This window comes from Physeter macrocephalus, chromosome 11, assembly GCF_002837175.3.
Source record: "Physeter macrocephalus isolate SW-GA chromosome 11, ASM283717v5, whole genome shotgun sequence".
In the NCBI taxonomy this organism is placed as follows: Eukaryota; Metazoa; Chordata; class Mammalia; order Artiodactyla; family Physeteridae; genus Physeter; species Physeter macrocephalus.
The window spans coordinates 69,264,921-69,284,520 of NC_041224.1; the positions used below are offsets into that span (position 1 = coordinate 69,264,921).

Consider the following 19,600-nt stretch of genomic DNA (forward strand, 5'->3'; position numbering starts at 1 on the left):
CTGGGGAAGAGTGATCACACACAATGGTCGGCTCCCATGTCTGACTCAGGGTCTGCACAGGGGATCAAGGGCTGCGTTACACACGATGCTTGATGTATGTCCAATGAAAAGGAAGGACCACTCCTTCATTAAAAGCTCTCGCCAGGAATAGTCAATCATCTCAAGATAAAAATAATTGAACACACAATGCATTTGCGTCTTTGTACCCGATATAGTACCCATATCTTATTAACAAAAACTACATCTCTCATTATATATTTCTCGGATCTGAAGTCTTTATTCATACTCAGTAATTCATGTAAAGCACAAATCAGTCTTTACTTTCCATATCACTAAGAAATATACCATATTCACTGTTTCTGATGTAAACTTTCCCAGGAAATTTCTCTTGTGCCCATTTAGTTTTATAAGAATATCATCTTGTGCTAATATGTCAACATTCTATTTTATTTCCATTATATTTTTCATAAACCAAGGAAATCATTGTTTTTCTTGAAAAAGTTATGTTTTCTCATATTAATTCTGTATCATATTTACAGTTAAAGAAAAACTGTTGTAACTAAAGCGTAAAATGGTTAACAATGGCAAATGATACAGTCCACTAAGAGTTGTCAAAACTGTGTACCAGACAGACATTTAATAAATAAAACAAGCACTTGGATAAAGTCCTTTGAAAGCAGGCCCAGGGACATCACCTGCATCCTCTGCACAGATTTTGTTAAGAAAAGGCCAGGTCTAAAAATGTACTCTGTCAAGAAACAAGCAACAAATGCATAAATGCATACATAATGGGAGGTATTCTAATACAGGCTGACATGGAGTCCGTTAGGAGTGACTGAGGCAAAACCATTTGTAGAAGCCTTAATCTAAATCTTTTACTCGGCGACAGATTTCTTCCGTGAAGTCTGAGCATTTTGCATTGCCTCCCAAATCTTTTGTTAAGCTCTGAGAAAAGGAAAAAGCAAAGATAAAAAAATGTATCCACACATTAAACGAAAGCAAGGATGTTTTTATTTAAAGCTCTCAGTGAGATACCAGCTGAGTGAGTTACCTGACTACTCTTTCATTTAGTTCCTCATTTCAAAGTGAGACCCGCTCCACCGCCATCCACCTATCCCAGGAGGACTTGGAAAAGCTAATTCGATAGTATACACAGAAACACTCTGGAAGAACAAGATGCTCTCACTACAAAGGGAAGCAGGGAACCTTTCCAAAAATTTTCCCTTTGTCCATACAATAGACCCTAAGGAAGCATTTGATTACGGACACTTAAATGACAGCAAATCTAAACAAGAGGTTGCATAAATTCCTTGAGGATTTTTAATTTTTTTTTCTTTTTTTTTTTTGTGGTACGCGGGCCTCTCACTGCTGTGGCCTCTCCCGTTGCGGAGCACAGGCTCCGGACGCGCAGGCTCAGCAGCCATGGCTCACGGGCCCAGCCGCTCCGCGGCATGTGGGATCTTCCCGGACCGGGGCACGAACCCGTGTCCCCTGCATCGGCAGGCGGACTCTCAACCACTGCGCCACCAGGGAAGCCCCCCAATTTTTTTTTTTTTAAAAGACACATTTTGACCTATTTTTGGAGGCTAAGAAACAAATACTAAGGAAATACTTAAATCACTTAACTCTTAAATTCCCCTCTTTAAGAAAGAAATCCTCCCATATTCTCTGTTTTCTACCAGCTTATGCTCTCTTTACTCCCAAACGGAACTCAATATATTTAATTCTCTTGTCCCATCGCATCCCAAACAATTTAAAGGGCCTACTGTGTAATTTAGGCATCTCTCTGCTGGGCTCTATGAGTAGCTTCTCAAATACAGCATCAGAATAAAAAATATATACAATCACATGCCCTTCAATATGACTATATCAGGCTGTTAAAAACAAGCTTGGGTTTCTTATATTTTGGCCGTAAGAATTTCAAATTATAGAATTTTTTAAAAAGAAGAAGCAAACCTTGAAGATATTATGCTAAGTGAAATAAGCCAGTCACAACGTTACAAATAGTATATGATTCCACTTACATGAGGCACCTAGAGTAGTCAAATTCATAGAGACAGAAAGTAGACGGTGGTTGCCAGGGGTTGGGGGAATGGCAGAAAATAGGTAAATTATTGTTTAATTGGGACGGTTTCAGTTTAGGAAAATGAAGAAGTCTGGAGATGGATGGTGGTGAAGGTCGCACAACAATATGAAAAGTATTAATATTTAATACCAATAGACTGTGTGCCTCAAAAATCATTAAAATGGTCGATTTTATACTATGTATATTTTATCCTTTTTTAAAATGTTAGTTTTTTAAAAAAAGGAAGAGACCTCAGACTAGGGATCAGCCTTTCAGGCCCAGCCTTGTAAAGCCGTGACCTCCTCTGTTCTCCTCCCACTTTCTGAATAATTGATCACAACCCTCCTATGAGTCACAACTGCTTATGGAAACAGTGAAGCTTGTTGGGTAAGAGCCAGACTGGGTGTGAACCCCAACTTTGCCAGTTAGGAGCTGTGAGACCTTGGACAAACTTACTTAATCTCTCTGTGCCTCAGTTTCCTCATCTATAAAATGGGCTTAATTACAGTATCTATGTCACATAGGAGTAGAGGTTTGCTGAGATATATATAATGAATATAAAATCACAAAAGTATTCAATTAATATCAGCCATTATTACTTCTATAAAACTTCTACACTACTTTTATATCACAGATGCACATAGTATAACATATAGCTCCACTGTATTATAGACACATCTGCATCTGTACTACTGCTAGATTCCAAGCTACTTGAGGCCTGAGACCATACCTTATTCCTCATTTTATTATATTCTCCATACCTTATCATGTACGCAATAGATGTTTGCTGGGAGAGGAAAAAGCTGCCAAGAAAAATTAATGGACTTGGCCAAGATCCCACAGGTAACAACAGGGTAACTGGGCCTGCACTGCTCTGACACCCACACCACTGCTCTTTCCATTGCACCCTGGTGCCCCTACCACAGTGCTTCTCAGCCCTTCCCTGATGAAATACATTAATCCTCTCTTCAGAAAATGCACACACATGTGCAGACCCCCCCGAGTTCACTCAGGGAGCCCACATTAAGAATGCCTGTTCAACATCCAATCCTTTGGCCCTCTTGAGAAGAACCATCATTGGTCCTTCACACACATAAAACCCAAGGAGGAAATGCATTTTACCCAGCAGAAGTGTGGCAAGATTACCAATACCTTCCCATCCTTAATTGTAGCAAAACATGCTGTCTCAATCTTTGCAGCATGGTCAAAAAGCCCCATGTGGCGCAGCATCATCACGGCACTGAGCAGGAGGGCTGTGGGGTTGGCCATGTCCTTGCCCGCGATGTCTGGGGCGGTCCCGTGAACCTGCCCGGGTAGGGGGGAAAAGAGTGCAGTCAGGCGGGAGACAGGAGCAAACAGCCCTCTTCCAGGGAAGCTGGGCTCTTAATCAGCTTTCCTCACCGATGAAAAATAGCTACCAAATAGCTGCTCAGACACGTCTTAGAAATAAAACCTCAGAAAAATAAAGAGCTAAAGTAATTCTTTTTTAAGTGCAAAAATATGGACTAACAATCTTATCCAGTCCAACTTTCAGTAAATATTTCAGTAAAATATTTTAACTGAGGAAGGATACATAATAAATAATGATAAAAAAGAAATAAGAGGAAAACGAATGAATAAACCAAGCTTCATTTTCTTCTGACAATTGGAAAAACTCAAGAGTTAAAATATAGTTATGCAGATAAGCCCTCCTGGGTTCTCATGTCATTCTGACTTGAATTCTGCTTCAGGTGTCACCAGGATCCTTACCGACTCGAAGATTGCAACTCCATTGGCTCCAATGTTGCCACTTGGTGTCACACCAAGACCTCCAATCAGTCCTGCACACAGGTCACTGGGGGCAGAAAAGCATTTCAAAGGATATTTTGCAAAATAAAACGTCTCACCTAGCACCCAGACTTTCATCTTTAAGTACCATTCTCCACTAAAAGGAACCTGGGCTACTTAGAGAAATGGCTGATTCCAGGACTACAGTTAGGAAAATATAGGATGCGCCTGAAGCACCTTATTGTGCCAGAAAGCAAATGATGGGCTGTGTCAAAAGGACACAGAGACGATTCAAAGGGACTCCCGCTGGCCACGTCTGCACAACACATGCATCAATATAAAAGATGATAGTGATGGATATAACCACTAAATAAAATAGAAACCAGGAGTCCAAATTGATATAGGTAAATAAGTAAACAAATAAATAAGAGAGAAGGAAAAGCTTATCCTTACAGTAGAATGCCAACTAATACATGTAGAAGGAATGATGGACTTACAAAAGCACCATTTGACCACCATCACGTGTATGTGTGTAGAGACAAAGAGAGAAAAAAGAAGAAGGAGGAGGAGGATGAAGGGAGGGAAAAGGAGAGAAGAAGAGAGAGAGAGAGAGGGAGTAATAAAGTAAGTCTGGTAAAATGTTAACATTGGTGAATGTGGGTGCTGAGTACACAGGAATTCTTTGTACCATTCTTGCAACTTTTCTGTAAGTCTGAAATTATGCCAAAAGTTACAAAAAGTTTATAAAAATGAACACCCACCTACCTAGCTATACATGATAAAACACTGAAATCAATCAATCAACCAACCAATAAAATATCTGTAAAATGGGAAGAAGGAACTCATGGTCAGGGAGCAAGAAAGAGCCCAGAGCTAATTTGGCAAATGAATGAATAACCCATCCAGCATATCACCATTGATATCACCACCTGAATTGTCAGAAGTCAACTCGTAGCTTGTAACAAATGCTGTATTTTATAATATTTGATTAAAATTTGTAAGCCACAATTTATTTTATGACATTTATAAATAAACTGTAGGCTAAAAGGTATAGCCCAACTCACCTAAGGATGTCTCCATACAAATTTGGCATAACAAGGACATCAAACTGGGACGGATCCTGGACCATCTACAAAAAATGCATTTGTGCGTTTAGCAATCAAAAACTGTGCACCAAACGGACACACTATGCACCACAAAAAGTAGCAGGTAAGTGTGAATATATACTTACGTTCAAACATACCGTATCAAGGTACATCTCATTAAATTTAATATCTTTACAGTTTTCTGCAACTTCCCTGCATTTTTGCAGAAAAAGCCCATCTGACATTCGCCTGTATTTAATCAAATAAAAATTGTTGAAAGCAAAGACTTGCAGAGAGAAAAAGATCAAATCAAAGAAGTAAAGTAAGTTCAAGAAATTTAAGTTCCAGATATCTGATTTCAATTACAGTAAAATTATTTTTTTTGGCAATCAGTAAAATGCAAATTTAAACGTTTTAGGATACTTCTGGAAGCACAATAGGGTAAAAAATGTAATACAGTTTGATCATAATAAAGAAGACTATATTTTTAGAGTGTTATCCAGCAAGAATTATGAAATATCTATTAATAAGAAAACATTAAAATTGTCTTAAAAGGTTAACTTATTCAATTATTTAAATGGTTTTACTATTTTACATGCTCAACACTTTTCTTAGGTTAGGAAACCTGCTTCCTAATACTCTGAGTTGCCCTTTCATACGCTAGGGCTGAGAAGAATCCAAACTGCTAGAATAATACATCAGATAGTATTAACACTATGAGCGATATTTTAAGCCCCGGAGCGGGTGGCCATCTCAGAAACATTCCTGCTATTCCCTCCTAACACAGAAACGATTGCCCTTTTACAGACGTGGCCTGAGCTAGCTGCCCACCGCACCTGGGGACCCAGACTCCCCGGCTTCCTTCCCCGATGGTTCTCAGGCCCCCCTTAAACTGCCGGGACCTGAATTCTTGCTCCCTCTCAACCTGCTCCAGTCATCCACCCAATGAAGCATATTAAATAGGATATTCTGACACAAGGGAAATGCCTGACCCTCTGACTGGCTACAAGGCCATTTTCCAGAGCTATCAGGAGTCAATGAGCAAGCTGGAGAGAGGAAAGGAAAGCCCTGTCACTGCTCCTTGCCCACAAAGCCGGAGGGGGCGCCGCCCACAGGGACTCACATGATGTTGGCTTTGTGCACGGCCGTGACGTTGCTCCGGAGATTGTTCCGCGCATACTCAAAGGCAAACTCCGCGATGCGCTTGCTCGCCCCCTCAGTAATGAGCTTGATACTCTGCACAACTCCATCCACAATCTGAAACACAGGAAGTCCCGCCTCGCTGAAAGGGTATGGCAACAACCCAGTCCTGGACTGCTGGCAGTGTGCAGACAACACCATCTGTGGCAGGCTTGCATGGCACCAGCTGCCAAGGCAAGCATCATGCATATGGTATGTCAGTGAGGTTAATCATGTTCACTCCAGTCCTAGGAGCCAGGTATTATAAGTCTCACTGCACAGATGAGGAAAACCAAGGTGCAGAGATGGTTACATATGAAGTTGAAGACTCAAAATTCAGAGGACAAGTTCCCAAGCCCATACCCTGAAGCACCACACCCCCTCACCCAGGCATCCATTTGAGTACTGTCAGCCAGAGACCCAGGACAAGACAAACACCCACAACTCCTCACAGAATGCAAGAGAACTGTCTTTGGGAAATATTTTCAACTGGGAATTTGAACAAAGGTCCCAAGTGCACAGAAAGCAACCCAACTAAGAATGAAAAAGTATCCAAATGAACATACCACATGCTCAATTCCACTGTATTCTCCTTCCGTGTTCTCTCGAATGGTGACAATATTTACATCACTGTAAGGGGTTTTATAGCCTTCGATTGAGACACATGGTCGGACATTTGCATAAAGGTCAAATGTTTTACGCAGCAATAAATTCATGGATGGGTGACCCGCGGCTATTGGGGTTTTTAAAGGGCCTGTAATAAAGAAGAATACCCAGATGACAAGAGGATACAGTCTGGTCTTTTCCTTTATAAACACAGGTACCTACTGTTGACACTTGTCCCTCGGCATGGGGGATTGGGGAGAGGGATCGATCCAGGACCCAGCAACCCAGCAGATACCACAATCCATGGATGTTCAAGCCCATTATTATAAAATGACATAGTATTTGCATATAACCTACACACATCCTCCTGTAAACTAAATCATCTCTAGACAACTTATGATACCTAATATAATACAAACACTGTGTAAATAGCTGCCGGTGAAAAAATTCAAGTTTTGCTTTTTGGAACTTTGTGGATTTTTTTTTTTTTTTTGCTGGTAACACCAGTTTTATTCGTTGGAGTGGCAACTATAGCCTGGCTGGGGGCAGAGGCCAGCCCTCTGCCTCCAGCAGGATCTGGTCGAGGGTCTGGTGAATCTCCACGTTCTCCTCCTTGGCACTGGCCAAGGTCTCTTCCAGGTCATCAATGGTTTTCTCCAACTTTGCCACCAATCTTTTGGCAAACTCTGCTCGGGTCTCAGCCTCCTTTAGCTTCTCCTCCAGCAGTCTGATCTCCTCTTCATATTTATCTTCTTTGGTGGAATACTCCTCCTCTGAGGCCATCAGGGACTTGAGGGCCTGGTCCATTGTCCGAAGATCCTCCTCCCGGCTCTCAGCCACCTCAGCTGTCGCTTCTGAGTGCTCCAGCTCTCCTTCCAGGATCACTAGCTTCCTGGCCACCTCCGCATATTTGCGGTCTGAATCCTCAGCGATGTGCTTGGCCTCCTTCAGCTGCATCTTCATCTTTTCCTCATCCTTCACAGCTCGGTTTTCCATGACCTTCATTCCTCTCTCACTCTCATCAGCTGCCTTGTCAGCCTCCTCCAGCTTTTGCAGGGCTGTAGTCAGGCGCTCTTGCGCCTGGTCCACCTCCTCCTCTACCAGCTGAATGCAGCGGTTCAGGGAGGCCACATCTGCCCTGGCATCGGTGGCTCTCTTCTCAGCCTGCTGCAGTTTCCCCTGGGCATCCTTCACTGATTCAGAATACGTTTCCGCCTCGTCCTCCGTCCCTTTCAGCTTCTTCTGGAGGGCCTGCTGCTCCTCTTCCAGCTGCTTGCTGCGGTCCTCAGCTTGCTTCTTGTCGGCCTCGGCCTGCTCAGCGCAGTCGATGGCATTCTCCTTGTCCAGCTTTAGCATCTGCAACTTCTTGAGGGCATCCATGGTTGCGGTGGGAGACCAGCTGGCTGGTGGGCAGTGCAGACCGGGCCAACTGGGCTGACGGCACGGACTGGTGGCACCGGTGGCAGGCGAGGAGGACCAACCGGGACTGGGATGTCCCAGCCCAGAATTTTTTAAAAAAAATATTTTCCATACATGATTGTGAATGCATGGATGCACATATGGATATGGAGGGCCAACTGTATTTGAAATTCCAATTTTTATTTTTTCCAGTATTCCATCAGAGATGTATTTAGGATCCTTTCTTTGGACATGAAGTAGCTTTGTGACACATCTAACATGCACGCTTCATGAATCAAGGGACACTTTTACAACAGAGCAAGCATCATTTAAAAGGGCAGACAGGTGCTCTGTTTCTGAGTCTGATGTTCTCTTCATTGTAAATGAGTCCATCCATGGCTGGTCACTCTCAGGAAACATTCGGCGCCTACTCCCTGTGTCACCTACAGACCCACCTGGGCTACCTTGTAAAATACGTTCTGCCTCTAACTTCACCCTCTCCCTCAGATTCAGATGAAGGAAGAAATTTCCTCAATGAAGCTTTCTGGAATATCAACTGCACTGAGCATCTACTGACTGAGAACCAAGCGCGGTATCAGGTCCTTGACATTAGCTAGTCCTATGACACCACCTTCCTATGAGGTATCAACTCTATTGCTGTCTTTTTTTTTTTTTTTTTTTTTTTGGCTGCACTGTGCTGGTCTTCGGGATCTTAGTTCCCTGATCAGGGATCGAATCCGGGCCCTAGGCAGTGAAAGCACTGAGTCCTAACCACTGGACTACCAGGGAATTCCCTATTGCTGTCATTTAAAGGTAAAGGGGTTAAAAAAGAGTAAGAAATTTGCCCAAGCCTCCCAGCCAATAAGCAGCAGGGATGAGATTCATAGTGGATCTGTCTGGATTTAAAGCCTATGCTGAATTCCAATCTGTCACATGCTAATATTTTGAACCATGACCTTAAGCATGTATGAATTAAAATAAAAATGTAAAAATTATACAAAAGATAAATCTAGGTAAAGATAAATATAACACCTGTAGCAGAAATCAATAATAAGCATCATATTCACTTCAGTGCTACCTTTCAAGCCCATCTTGTTCTTATCCATGGACTCTTTGGCTTCTGGAGGGATCATCCACTTTCCTCCCGGTCCTTGAATGGCGGTGACATTCCGCTCCTCCCACTGAATAGGTGCCTAGATGCCACACCACAGAGCACAGTGAACTGGAAAGACCTACATGTGACTGACATTCACACTACAGTTATGAACAAACTTCCTCACTTTGGATGCAACTGGTGAAAACACATACAATAAAGGCCCAGAAAGTTCCTGGAATGCAAGAAGAGATGTCATTCTCTAGCATGTCCAGATGGATTCTCCACATTACCCTTGTCCAGTCATCACTCCTAACTGCCACCTGCCTACTTCTTTTTTTTCACAATCACTGTTAATGTGGCTATAATTATATCATAAGGAGCAGAGAAATATGATTCACAGAAATATCACATAGTACTGATACATGGATGAATCTTGACAATATTATGCTAAGAAAAGAGCCAATCACAAAAACCACGTAATTTTTTTTGAAGTTTTGAATTTTATTTTATTTATTTTTTTATACAGCAGGTTCTTATTAGTTATCTATTTTATACATATTAGTATATATATGTCAATCCCAATCTCCCAATTCATCACACAAAAACCATGTAATTTTAAGACTCTATTTATATGAAGTGTCCAGAATAGGCAAATCTACAGAGAGAGAAAGTAGATTAGTGGTGCCCAGGGCTGGTGATGGGAGGGGGTAGGGTGGGAGAAATAAGGGTGATTGGGAGTGACTGCTGATGAGTATGGGGTTTCTTTCTGGGTGACGAAAATGTTCTAAAATTAGACTATGGTGATGGTTGCATAACTCCATGAATGAACTGTATACTTTACATGATGAATTGAACAATATATGAATTAAATCTCAATAAAGCTGTTAAGAAAAAAAAGACATATTATATAACCTATGAAAGAAGTTTTAAGGAATAAACCAGCATCATCCTTTCTTTTCACCCACACCCTTCAATGTGTACACACACATCTGACAGCCAACTGGGCATGCACTAGGAATAGGAACACAGAGCAAGACTTGTGCTCCTTGTTCACAAGGAGCTTACAGCTGAGAGCGATCATATTTCAGTTCCCTTGGGGAATGCTATTGTATAAGCATCATTTCCTCTGTAGGAGTTTTAATTAAAAACTCATATAGAAAAACAATGTATGTTTAGTATAAATAAATTGAATTCCTTGACTTATAGCTGTTGGTATCACAACAACCCTGATTTAATCTTACACATTACTTCGCCTAGCAGCTATAAATAGCAAGAATAAAGCATCAGGTCAAACAAAGTCCAAGTTTCCTAAATTCTCTAGATTTTTAAATATCTACCTGCATTGAAGGCTAGGCTGTTGGATAATAATACCTCATACTTGATATTTCCACACCAGAAAAAAAAAAGAATCTTTCAAAATGCCCTATATAGTTTTTTGAAATATCAATTCTATTCTCTTTTTTTCGGCAGGAAGGAAAAATGAGATAGACAGGTGGGGCTTAAAGATAGACTTAAAGATAGACTTGGTGGGGCTTAAAGACTTTAAACCCAGGCAGTGTTCAAAAGTCCACAAAAATTACAGTACTACTTGGATTACTTTATATATAACTGATGCCAATAAAGTAGCTTAAACTATTGACAATGACGGCAGCAAACAACACTCTTAAAGTCAGAATCTGTGAAATTTAACAGACCTCACCAACTTCATACAAACGTGAACAATTCATCCTAAGAGTTCACAGTCTCCAACTGGCTAAGAAAACTTTTCTACAAATTATTATCAAAAGTATTTTTTAAGCCCACTTACTTTGGCAGCATCAAAAATCTTCATAACTGCGGCTGAAATTTCTGGGCCAATTCCATCTCCTGGAATTAAAGTTACCGTCTTAACCTGAATATAAGAAATCATCAAAGAAGACAGTCAGAATTGATTTTTGAAGGTTTAAAAAGGAACATCATTGACAAAAAATCCAGTTTATGGGTCTTCTTAACTCATAAGAAATGCCTTTAAGAAAACAGACCTACCTTCCAACGGCTTATCAAAGTGGAGCCAAGAATCAAGAGACTCCACAACTCTACTCCCTAGCTGAGCCCAGAGGTTTTAAAAAGAACTTAAGTGATGCTCTCCACATAAAACAAAATAAACTACCAGGTAAACCTCCCAATTGATGTTTCGTTTCAGACAAACTACAAAGAGACCAATTAATTCAAGTCTGTAAAACCAAGGAGAGCAAAACATTTCAACAATGTTCTCTCACTAAAATTTAGAGGGTTTCCCAGGAAGGCAAGCGCTTTCCCCTCCACCAGGAGCCTAGAAAGTTCGGTTTCTCATGCAACTCGTTCAGTCTTACAAAACACTCTCAGACACTTCCAGAGTACCACTGAGGTCTGTTCTGGCACTCAGAAAATCAGACTTCACATCAAGAGAGGGTCTCCATTTTCCTGATTTCCTTTATAAAACTGGCTCCTAATGACAAAAGTAATCCAAATAAGCTCAGCAAAGTTTATTTGGAACCAACAATAATAGGGTATGTGATCATACCTGCAATGTCTGAATTACATTTAGAATGACAAGTGTATTTATAATGTAACGTCAACGATTTAGTTCAAAGGCTTCAAACAAAATAAAGCTAGCATTTCAAACACAGAAAAAAAATGTGTAAAGGGAAATGATGAGAGGATTTAAATGAGGATTACCATTTGGAAACTATATATGTCATTATTTGGGTATTTCCCCTACCTAGAAGTTTGGTTCAGACAACGGTCCCTGGCCTTTTTCAGTGCCAGTTGCCTGTGCTACATTTTTAAAAAATCACTGATTTACATTTCCCTGGTCTTTTACCTTCCAGTGATGCTCCCAAAGCAGGTGGACTAATTATTTCTGAATTTTTCTGTACAACTGAAGAAATCTTTTTAAAAAATTAGTTTCTCTTATTTCTTTCAAATATAACCCCCTCCCCACCAGGCCAATATATATTTTTTAATGGACAGCCTGAAAATTAAATAATAGCAGAGAGCAATGATCATCTCATTAGCTTTCAGAATGCGTTTGAAATGCTAGCTAACTAAATGCTAGCTTAACTAAAGCGCAAGCCTCATTCTGCATCTTTTGCAGCAAAAGCAGAGCCAAAAGAACCCCTTTGGCTTCTTCTTCCTGTTCTCCCAACATGTAATAACAAACGTCATCAGGCCACCAGAAAAAACTACTTTACTTCCACAGTTCAGAAAGTAAATGAAAAAAGATATACTATGGTCTTATAAATCCCTCACAGGGTAAGATGTTATACGGGAGTATAGGAATTATGAAATCCAAATCAGATTCTGTAAGGACGTAAAATAAAAACATACAGGAAGTCACTGACCCACAGTCTTAGAATGCTCTAAAAATGTGGTATCAGCTTTTAAAGCACAGAACTCTAACGCTGGGAATTCTAAAAGCAGCAGATTTAATGAGAAATAGATGATCCGCTAACACAAGAGTCTATGAAGGCTATGTAAGCAAAGTATTGATACCTATAAGCCTACAGGGCTTATAGATGTTTGAGGCATTCCTAATTGGTGATCAATCTACTGTTTTCAGGGAAGCTCACGAAATAAAAATGCAAAGCAGGTTTTGAAGCTTCTCAACAATTTTGTCTCAACTTGTACTACTTTGGAAAAAAACTGTCGTATCCAAATGAGATTGTGAAATAAGTAACAGGCTCAAGGGTAGTAGCTATCTTTAGATAATATCTGTTTTTTTAGATTCTATTTTATAACTATTTTTAACGAGCCTCCTTCAAGATATTAAAGTGATAGGATTACAGCACCAGCTATAATACAATTTTTTTAATGTGCAAGTGACCTATAGATTTATGCATGTTCACCAATAATTTAAATATACAGTATAAATATGGCCAATTTTCCCTGATTTTAAATAAGTGAAGATTAAATGCTATATAATGTGTCTAAGCATCTTTCTTGAGAAACTTCTAAAAGGAAAAAATAAAAGATGTAATTATACTCACACCACCAGCAAAACCTCTGGTCACCTGTTTTTGGTTGTAGAATGCCCCCAGCAGCCGAGAGACCTACATTTAATATCAACAAAGAAATGTTACATACAGAATTAAACCACATATAGTTAAAAGGTAGAGATAGAACCACCTCTGACAGCTGATAATGCTGCAACTTTGCACAGATATATTCAGGAATTTCCGAGGATTATTTTTCTCACTTATTAGCTCAATGTAGCAAGCTCTTTCGGATTTGAAAACTGAAATATTCAGTTTACCTTTGCTTTGAGAATGTAAGTATGATATATGTACTTTTAAAGTCAATTTTATGAAAAGTTGTCAAAAGACGTTGAAGCTAGAATGAAACTCTACTTTCTTAGCTCAAACACTGGATTTTTCTCAGATGATCTGGATGGTTTAACGTCAACATTCTTGACCACTGGGTCAATTTGGGGGTAACACACACTCTAAGAAAACTATCACTAATTTTACGGGCCATTAGGGTCCTTATAAATCCCAGAGCCCAACTCACTCATTATACAGTGGAGACAGTGGGTCCAAAGAGTAGGGATTTGCCTAAGGTCACAGAGTGACCACAAAAAGACCACAATCTGGGTCTCCTGACTCTTAGTTCAGGGCTCCTCCAATTATACATCATGCCTATTCTTCTCCCATGAATATTAAGAAATTACACTGTATAATAAAAATCTAACAAAGTTTATTTAATACTATTTTGACACCTGTGTCATACAGAGTGAAGATTTTAAATAAATTATCTACTTCTTCTGATAATATAAGTGACATGGTCATTATTGTTAATTGCTGGGAGAGGGGAAAGATACAAAAAAAGAAAAGAAATGTGACCTACTAATCCCACTACCCCAAGATGTTACCACCGGTAGATTTTTTTTTCCACTTAACACTATGACACACCAGAAATATAAATTTGAAAGGTTATTTTGAACTTTAATAATTCAGTCCTTGAAAACTGGTACAAAGTCATATTACATTATAATAAACAGAATATAATCAAAGAAATTGGGTACATAAACCAAAGGTATTAAAATTCATTAAAAGTTTTAGTGACTTCCCTGGTGGTGCAGTGGATAAGAATCCACCTGCCAATGCGGGGGACACAGGTTCGATCCCTGGTCCGGAAAGATCCCACATGCCATGGAGCAACTAAGCCCATGCACCACAACTACGGAGCCTGCGCTCTAGAGCCTGCGTGCCACAACTACTGAAGCCCACGCGCCTAGAGCCCGTGCTCCACAACAAGAGAAGCCCACGGTAATGAGAAGCCCGCGCACTGCAACTAAGAGTAGCCCCCGCTCACCGCAATTAGAGAAAGCCCGCACGCAGCAATGAAGACCCAACACAACCAAAAATAAATAAAATTATTTAATAAATAAATAATAATTCATTAGAAGTTTTAAATGTTAACTTTTTTTCATGCTAGATACATGAGCAAAGATACATTTGTTATATCCTTAGTCTTCCTTTTGGGGGACAGTTCTTGTAAGTCCTGAACCTTTGCTATAATATCAGCATCCACTAAAGAGACACCAACCAACAGCCAAGGAGCTGTGGACGAATTGTATCCTCTAACCTGGCATCTACAGTCATCTCTCTGGACTGACAATAAAAGACAGGGTGAGACCGAAAAGAATATGCTATGCCAAAACCACTGGCCAAAAACTTAATCCTAGGACATGATTCATCCACCAGCAAATGGGCTATTGGAAGGGAGACCATTTAAAGGCTACGTTATAAAATTTGCATGAGTCCTTCTCCCCACCCCCCAGAAAGAGAGAAAAAACATTCACTCAAAACAGGCCCATGTCAGGACTTCCCTGGTGGTCCAGTGAGTAAGACTCCACGTTCCCAATGCAGGGGGCCTGGGTTTGATCCCTGGTCAGGAACTAGATCCCGCATGCATGCCGCAACTAAAAGTCTGCATGCCACAACTAAGAAGTCCACGTGCCCCAACGAAGATCCCGTGTGCTGCAACTAAGACCTGGTGCAGCCAAAATAAATTAATTAATTAAAAAAAAAAAAACAGGCCCAGGTCGAGATTGGGACTGACATATATACACTACTATATATAAAATAGATAACTAATAAGAACCTGCTGTATAGCACAGGGAACCCTACTCAATACTCTGTAATGGCCTACATGGGAAAAGAATCTACAAAAAAAAGGGGGGGTCTATATGTATATGTAATGTATATGTATAACTGATTCACTTTGCTGTACACCTGAAACTAACACAACACTGTAAATCAACTATATTCCAAAAAAAATTAAAAAAAAAAAAACAGCCCATGTCTTTGTGACAGAAGACCCAACCAAAATAACTGATCTAAAATGTAAATCCATGAGGCAAAGATTTTCATGTTTTGTTTACTGTTCTATCTCCAGTACCTAGAACAGTGCCTAGCTCACAGTAGGTGCTCAGAATACTTTTGGAAAAACTGAGGCCAGCCTCAAGCATCTATCTGATGAGTTCCCACTCCAGCAAATAGCTTTAATACTTGCAATGATTTTCTCTAACAACCAGTCTTCTTCATCTTTGTCATCTCTCCTTCATGATCTTAGAATAAAGTAGTATTTCATCTAAATCATTAGAATGACCCGGAACTTTTAAGACAAGATTTTTTAAAGCACAGGCTGACTTCTACTTTATAGTATACTTGTACATATACTACATCATTTTATTTTAATAAAACCTGGAGAGATTGTATTAGTAGCCCTTTTCAGATAAGGAGACTAAGGCCAGGCTCACAGAATATGGACTGAACTTCTGACTTCCTGGGCCATCTTCATCCATAGCACCTCATTTCCTTTTTTACCTTCATCCTCCAACTTAAAAACATACAAATACAGTGTAGAATGTATGGCAGGTACTCACTCAATAAAAGCTTCCTGATGGGGGAACTGCCTCGTTATAATTATAGTATTTTAGAGCCAGAAAGGTCTTTAGAAACTCACTATTTTTTCTAAATAAACCTTTTTTAGAAAAAAATAAATTTAGGCTGCAGTTCTCTTTTTTTCAAATAAAACCTTAAATGGAACACTAATAGAGTACTTGTTCTGATTGAAACTCACATCCAGCTCAGCTTTCTCATAATTCTGGGACATCACCTTCCGAGACACTGACTATCCCAGTCCCTAAAGGGAGAAACTGGCCCACAGAGGTCAAATGACTGCCAAAGGTCACACAGGGGGTCCATTCCATGTCAGAGGAGAACCTCATCCTCTGACACTTTCTGAATTCCTACTATGTGGCTTTTTTCTTGTAGACCACGCTAAAGGCAAAACAAATTTACTAGCTGTTTTATTTAGTCCCTTATTCTGAAGCTTAATGTACCTACCAAAGATGATTGGATGTTAAGTGTAAGCTCAGTGATTAAAGGATTGACTTCTGGGCTTCCCTGGTGGCGCAGTGGTTGGGGGTCCGCCTGCCGATGCAGGGGGCGCAGCTTCGCGCCCCGGTCCGGGAGGATCCCACGTGCCGCGGAGCGGCTGGGCCCGTGAGCGTCCCTTATTCTGAAGCTTAATGTACCTACCAAAGATGATTGGATGTTAAGTGTAAGCTCAGTGATTAAAGGATTGACTTCTGGGCTTCCCTGGTGGCGCAGTGGTTGGGGGTCCGCCTGCCGATGCAGGGGGCGCAGCTTCGCGCCCCGGTCCGGGAGGATCCCACGTGCCGCGGAGCGGCTGGACCCGTGAGCCATGGCCGCTGAGCCTGCGCGTCCGGAGCCTGTGCTCCGCGGCGGGAGAGGCCGCAAAGGTGAGAGGCCCGCTTACCGCAAAAAAAAAAAAAAAAAAAAAAAAAAAAAAAGATTGACTTCTGCTTAGACAATGACACAGAAGTTGCTTTACCTTCAGGAGCCAATGTGAAATAAATTACCATCATACACAAATCTAGGTCTGAAGAGGGTAACAAAGCAGAACCCAGTTACTAAATAAAACCTAGCTACTGATGCCCAATTGTCTGCTTGAAGACTGTAAGATAAGTATATATATATATATATATATATATATATTTTTTTTTTTTTTTTTTTTTTTTTTTTTGTGGTATGCGGGCCTCCGTCTGTTGCGGCCTCTCCCGTTGCGGAGCACAGGCTCCGGACGTGCAGGCCCAGCGGCCATGGCTCACGGGCCCAGCCGCTCCGCGGCATGCGGGATCCTCCCAGACCGGGGCGCGAACCCGGTTCCCCTGCATCGGCAGGCGGACGCGCAACAACCGCGCCACCAGGGAAGCCCAAGATAAGTATATTGACAGCTAGGAAAGCTTCAGGTTTCTGTTCCTTCTGCATGTATTAAGTGCTCTCACATTATTTTTTTTCAATCCTCAAACAACTCTGTGAAGCAAGTATAGATATTTTACAGATGGCTTATTAAGGCTCAGAGATGTTAAGTAATTTGCTCAGGGTCACGCAGCCAATCAATGGTACTGCCAATATTTAAACCTAAGACTCCTAAACGCCACTGTAGACTGCTTTTCACTAAGTAACAGTGCATGTGGACCTCTCTTTCAACTTAAAACAAAGGAGAAATACAGTATCAAATTTTATAGAAAAAAATTAAATTGCTTATGGTAGGTTTCTAGGGGATCATTCTTTAAGAGCAACAGGAGACCTGAGGGCCCATTTTTCCCTCTGCCTATAATTAGTTGTGTGACCTTGGCCACAGAGTAGGCAGAATGGGACTTGGAACTGGGAATCCCGAGACATCTGGGTTCCTCTTCCAGTTCTGACACGGACTTTCTGTGTGATCTTGAGCAATTACGTTTTCAGGCACAGTTAGTTCCACTGAGGAACCAAAGAATTGCAGACATGGTCAGAAACCCTATCCAGCTGCGGCAGGCATCCGAGCTGTCAAGGTGAGAACGCAGGATTCTCACAAATAAAAGTTGAAAGAAAGGCGTTGCTGGTCTTCCTCTCCCAGTCTCCCAGTGTTCAGATAGCAATTCCAAGGTGCATGGTACCCTGTGTCCTTTGAAGCGGAAATAGCTACACGATCAGACTGGGAAGAGCTCTAAGGGAGAAAAAGTCTGGCAGGAAAATGACTTCGGGATTCCCTCACCTGGGAGGTTCCCCGGCCCGGGCCGGAGCAGACACCGGGGGGAGGCCTGGGCCGTGCTGGAGGGGGTTCTCCGCGCGATCAGCAGGCTGCAGGGCCGCAGCCTCGGAAGCCGCCGGGATGGCGGAGCCGGCGCGGCGGCTCCGGTGACCTTCCCGGGCTCCGCGCGCGGCCTGGGCTCCGGCCGGGGCAGATGCCGTTGGTGGAACCGGGATGCTGCCCGGAGCAGGACCTGCGCCCCCCGCCTTGACCTTGATGCCGTCCCCGCCCCAGGCGCTACCTTCCGAGAGCGGGGCTGCCTACACACCGCACGCGGGCCACGGAGCGAGGCGCACAGGCGGCCAGGACAGGCTCCCTAACTGTCCCCAGCCCGCCGCGCGCCGCCGCCTCCCCGTCGGGGGCCGCGCGCCTGCCCCCGCCCAGCACGCGGCCCGCCCGCCAGTCACACGCCGGCCTGCCAGGCGCTTACCTTGGATATCCACGCGGGCCCAGCCATCGTATCCACTCCTCTCACCACGGCGACAGCGGCGGCAGTACTGCGCAACCGCGCAGCCCGCGCCGGGAGCCCGCCCCTGGAAGCCCCGCCCCCTGGAAGCCCCGCCCCACGGACCCGCCTAGGGGATTCTCCGAGCAAGCTCCTGGTCCCGTTCCTGGACGCCCTGGCTCCGCTGGCCAATCGCCGGGCTAGTCTCGCGGCGACGTGCGGAGCAGCGACCCGGAAGCTGCAGTCAGTGATCTCCGGTAAGAGTCCTTCCTCTCCTCATTCATTCATAGATTCACCGTTCAGATGGGATGTTTGTTCCGCGCCTGCTAGATGCCAGTCACTCTTCTAGACTTGGGGGATTTAGCTTCTCTTACGGAGGGAGCTAGATCATTTACTCGTTCCACAGATATTTATTTTTATTTTTTAACAGCTTTATTGAGGTGTAACATATACCTTAAAATTCACTCACTGTAATTTCGCGATGATTTTCATTAAATGTAAACAGTTGCACAGCCATCACCACAATCCAGTTTTCGAATCTATGGAAATACTCCTTGTGCCCATTTGCAGTCAATCCCAGCTCCCAGCAACTACTGATCTGCTTTCTGTCTTTAAAGCTCTACAAATATTTCTGAGTGCCAACTAGATACCAGACACTGTTCTAAGTGCTGGGTTTTACAATCCAGTAGAAAAGACAGGCACCAATCAAGTATCACACAAATATGTAAATTACAACTGTGATAAGTGTCAGGAAGGGAAAGTGCAAGGAGCAATGAGAAGGTAAAATCAGGGGACCTGATTCAAATCTAACAGAGAGGCCAGAGAAGGCCTTTCTG

The 19,600-nt window shown here is 42.2% G+C and overlaps 2 protein-coding genes across 2 annotated transcripts; both read right to left on the reverse strand.

Moving 5' to 3' along the window:
• Nucleotides 1–196: 196 nt before the first annotated feature.
• Nucleotides 197–18,826, reverse strand: IDH3A (isocitrate dehydrogenase (NAD(+)) 3 catalytic subunit alpha). Its single transcript, XM_024128826.2, has 11 exons — nucleotides 18,750–18,826; nucleotides 13,204–13,266; nucleotides 11,004–11,087; nucleotides 9,179–9,293; nucleotides 6,663–6,850; nucleotides 6,041–6,174; nucleotides 5,064–5,166; nucleotides 4,897–4,961; nucleotides 3,815–3,899; nucleotides 3,218–3,370; nucleotides 197–945 (listed from the first exon to the last, which is right to left on the reverse strand). The coding sequence occupies exons 1-11, from the start codon at nucleotides 18,774–18,776 to the stop codon at nucleotides 862–864; spliced, it is 1,101 nt and encodes a 366-aa protein (XP_023984594.1). The 5' UTR covers nucleotides 18,777–18,826; the 3' UTR covers nucleotides 197–861.
• Nucleotides 6,857–9,169, reverse strand: LOC102975708 (tropomyosin beta chain-like). Its single transcript, XM_055088160.1, has one exon. The coding sequence runs from the start codon at nucleotides 8,080–8,082 to the stop codon at nucleotides 7,231–7,233; it is 852 nt and encodes a 283-aa protein (XP_054944135.1). The 5' UTR covers nucleotides 8,083–9,169; the 3' UTR covers nucleotides 6,857–7,230.
• Nucleotides 18,827–19,600: the final 774 nt, after the last annotated feature.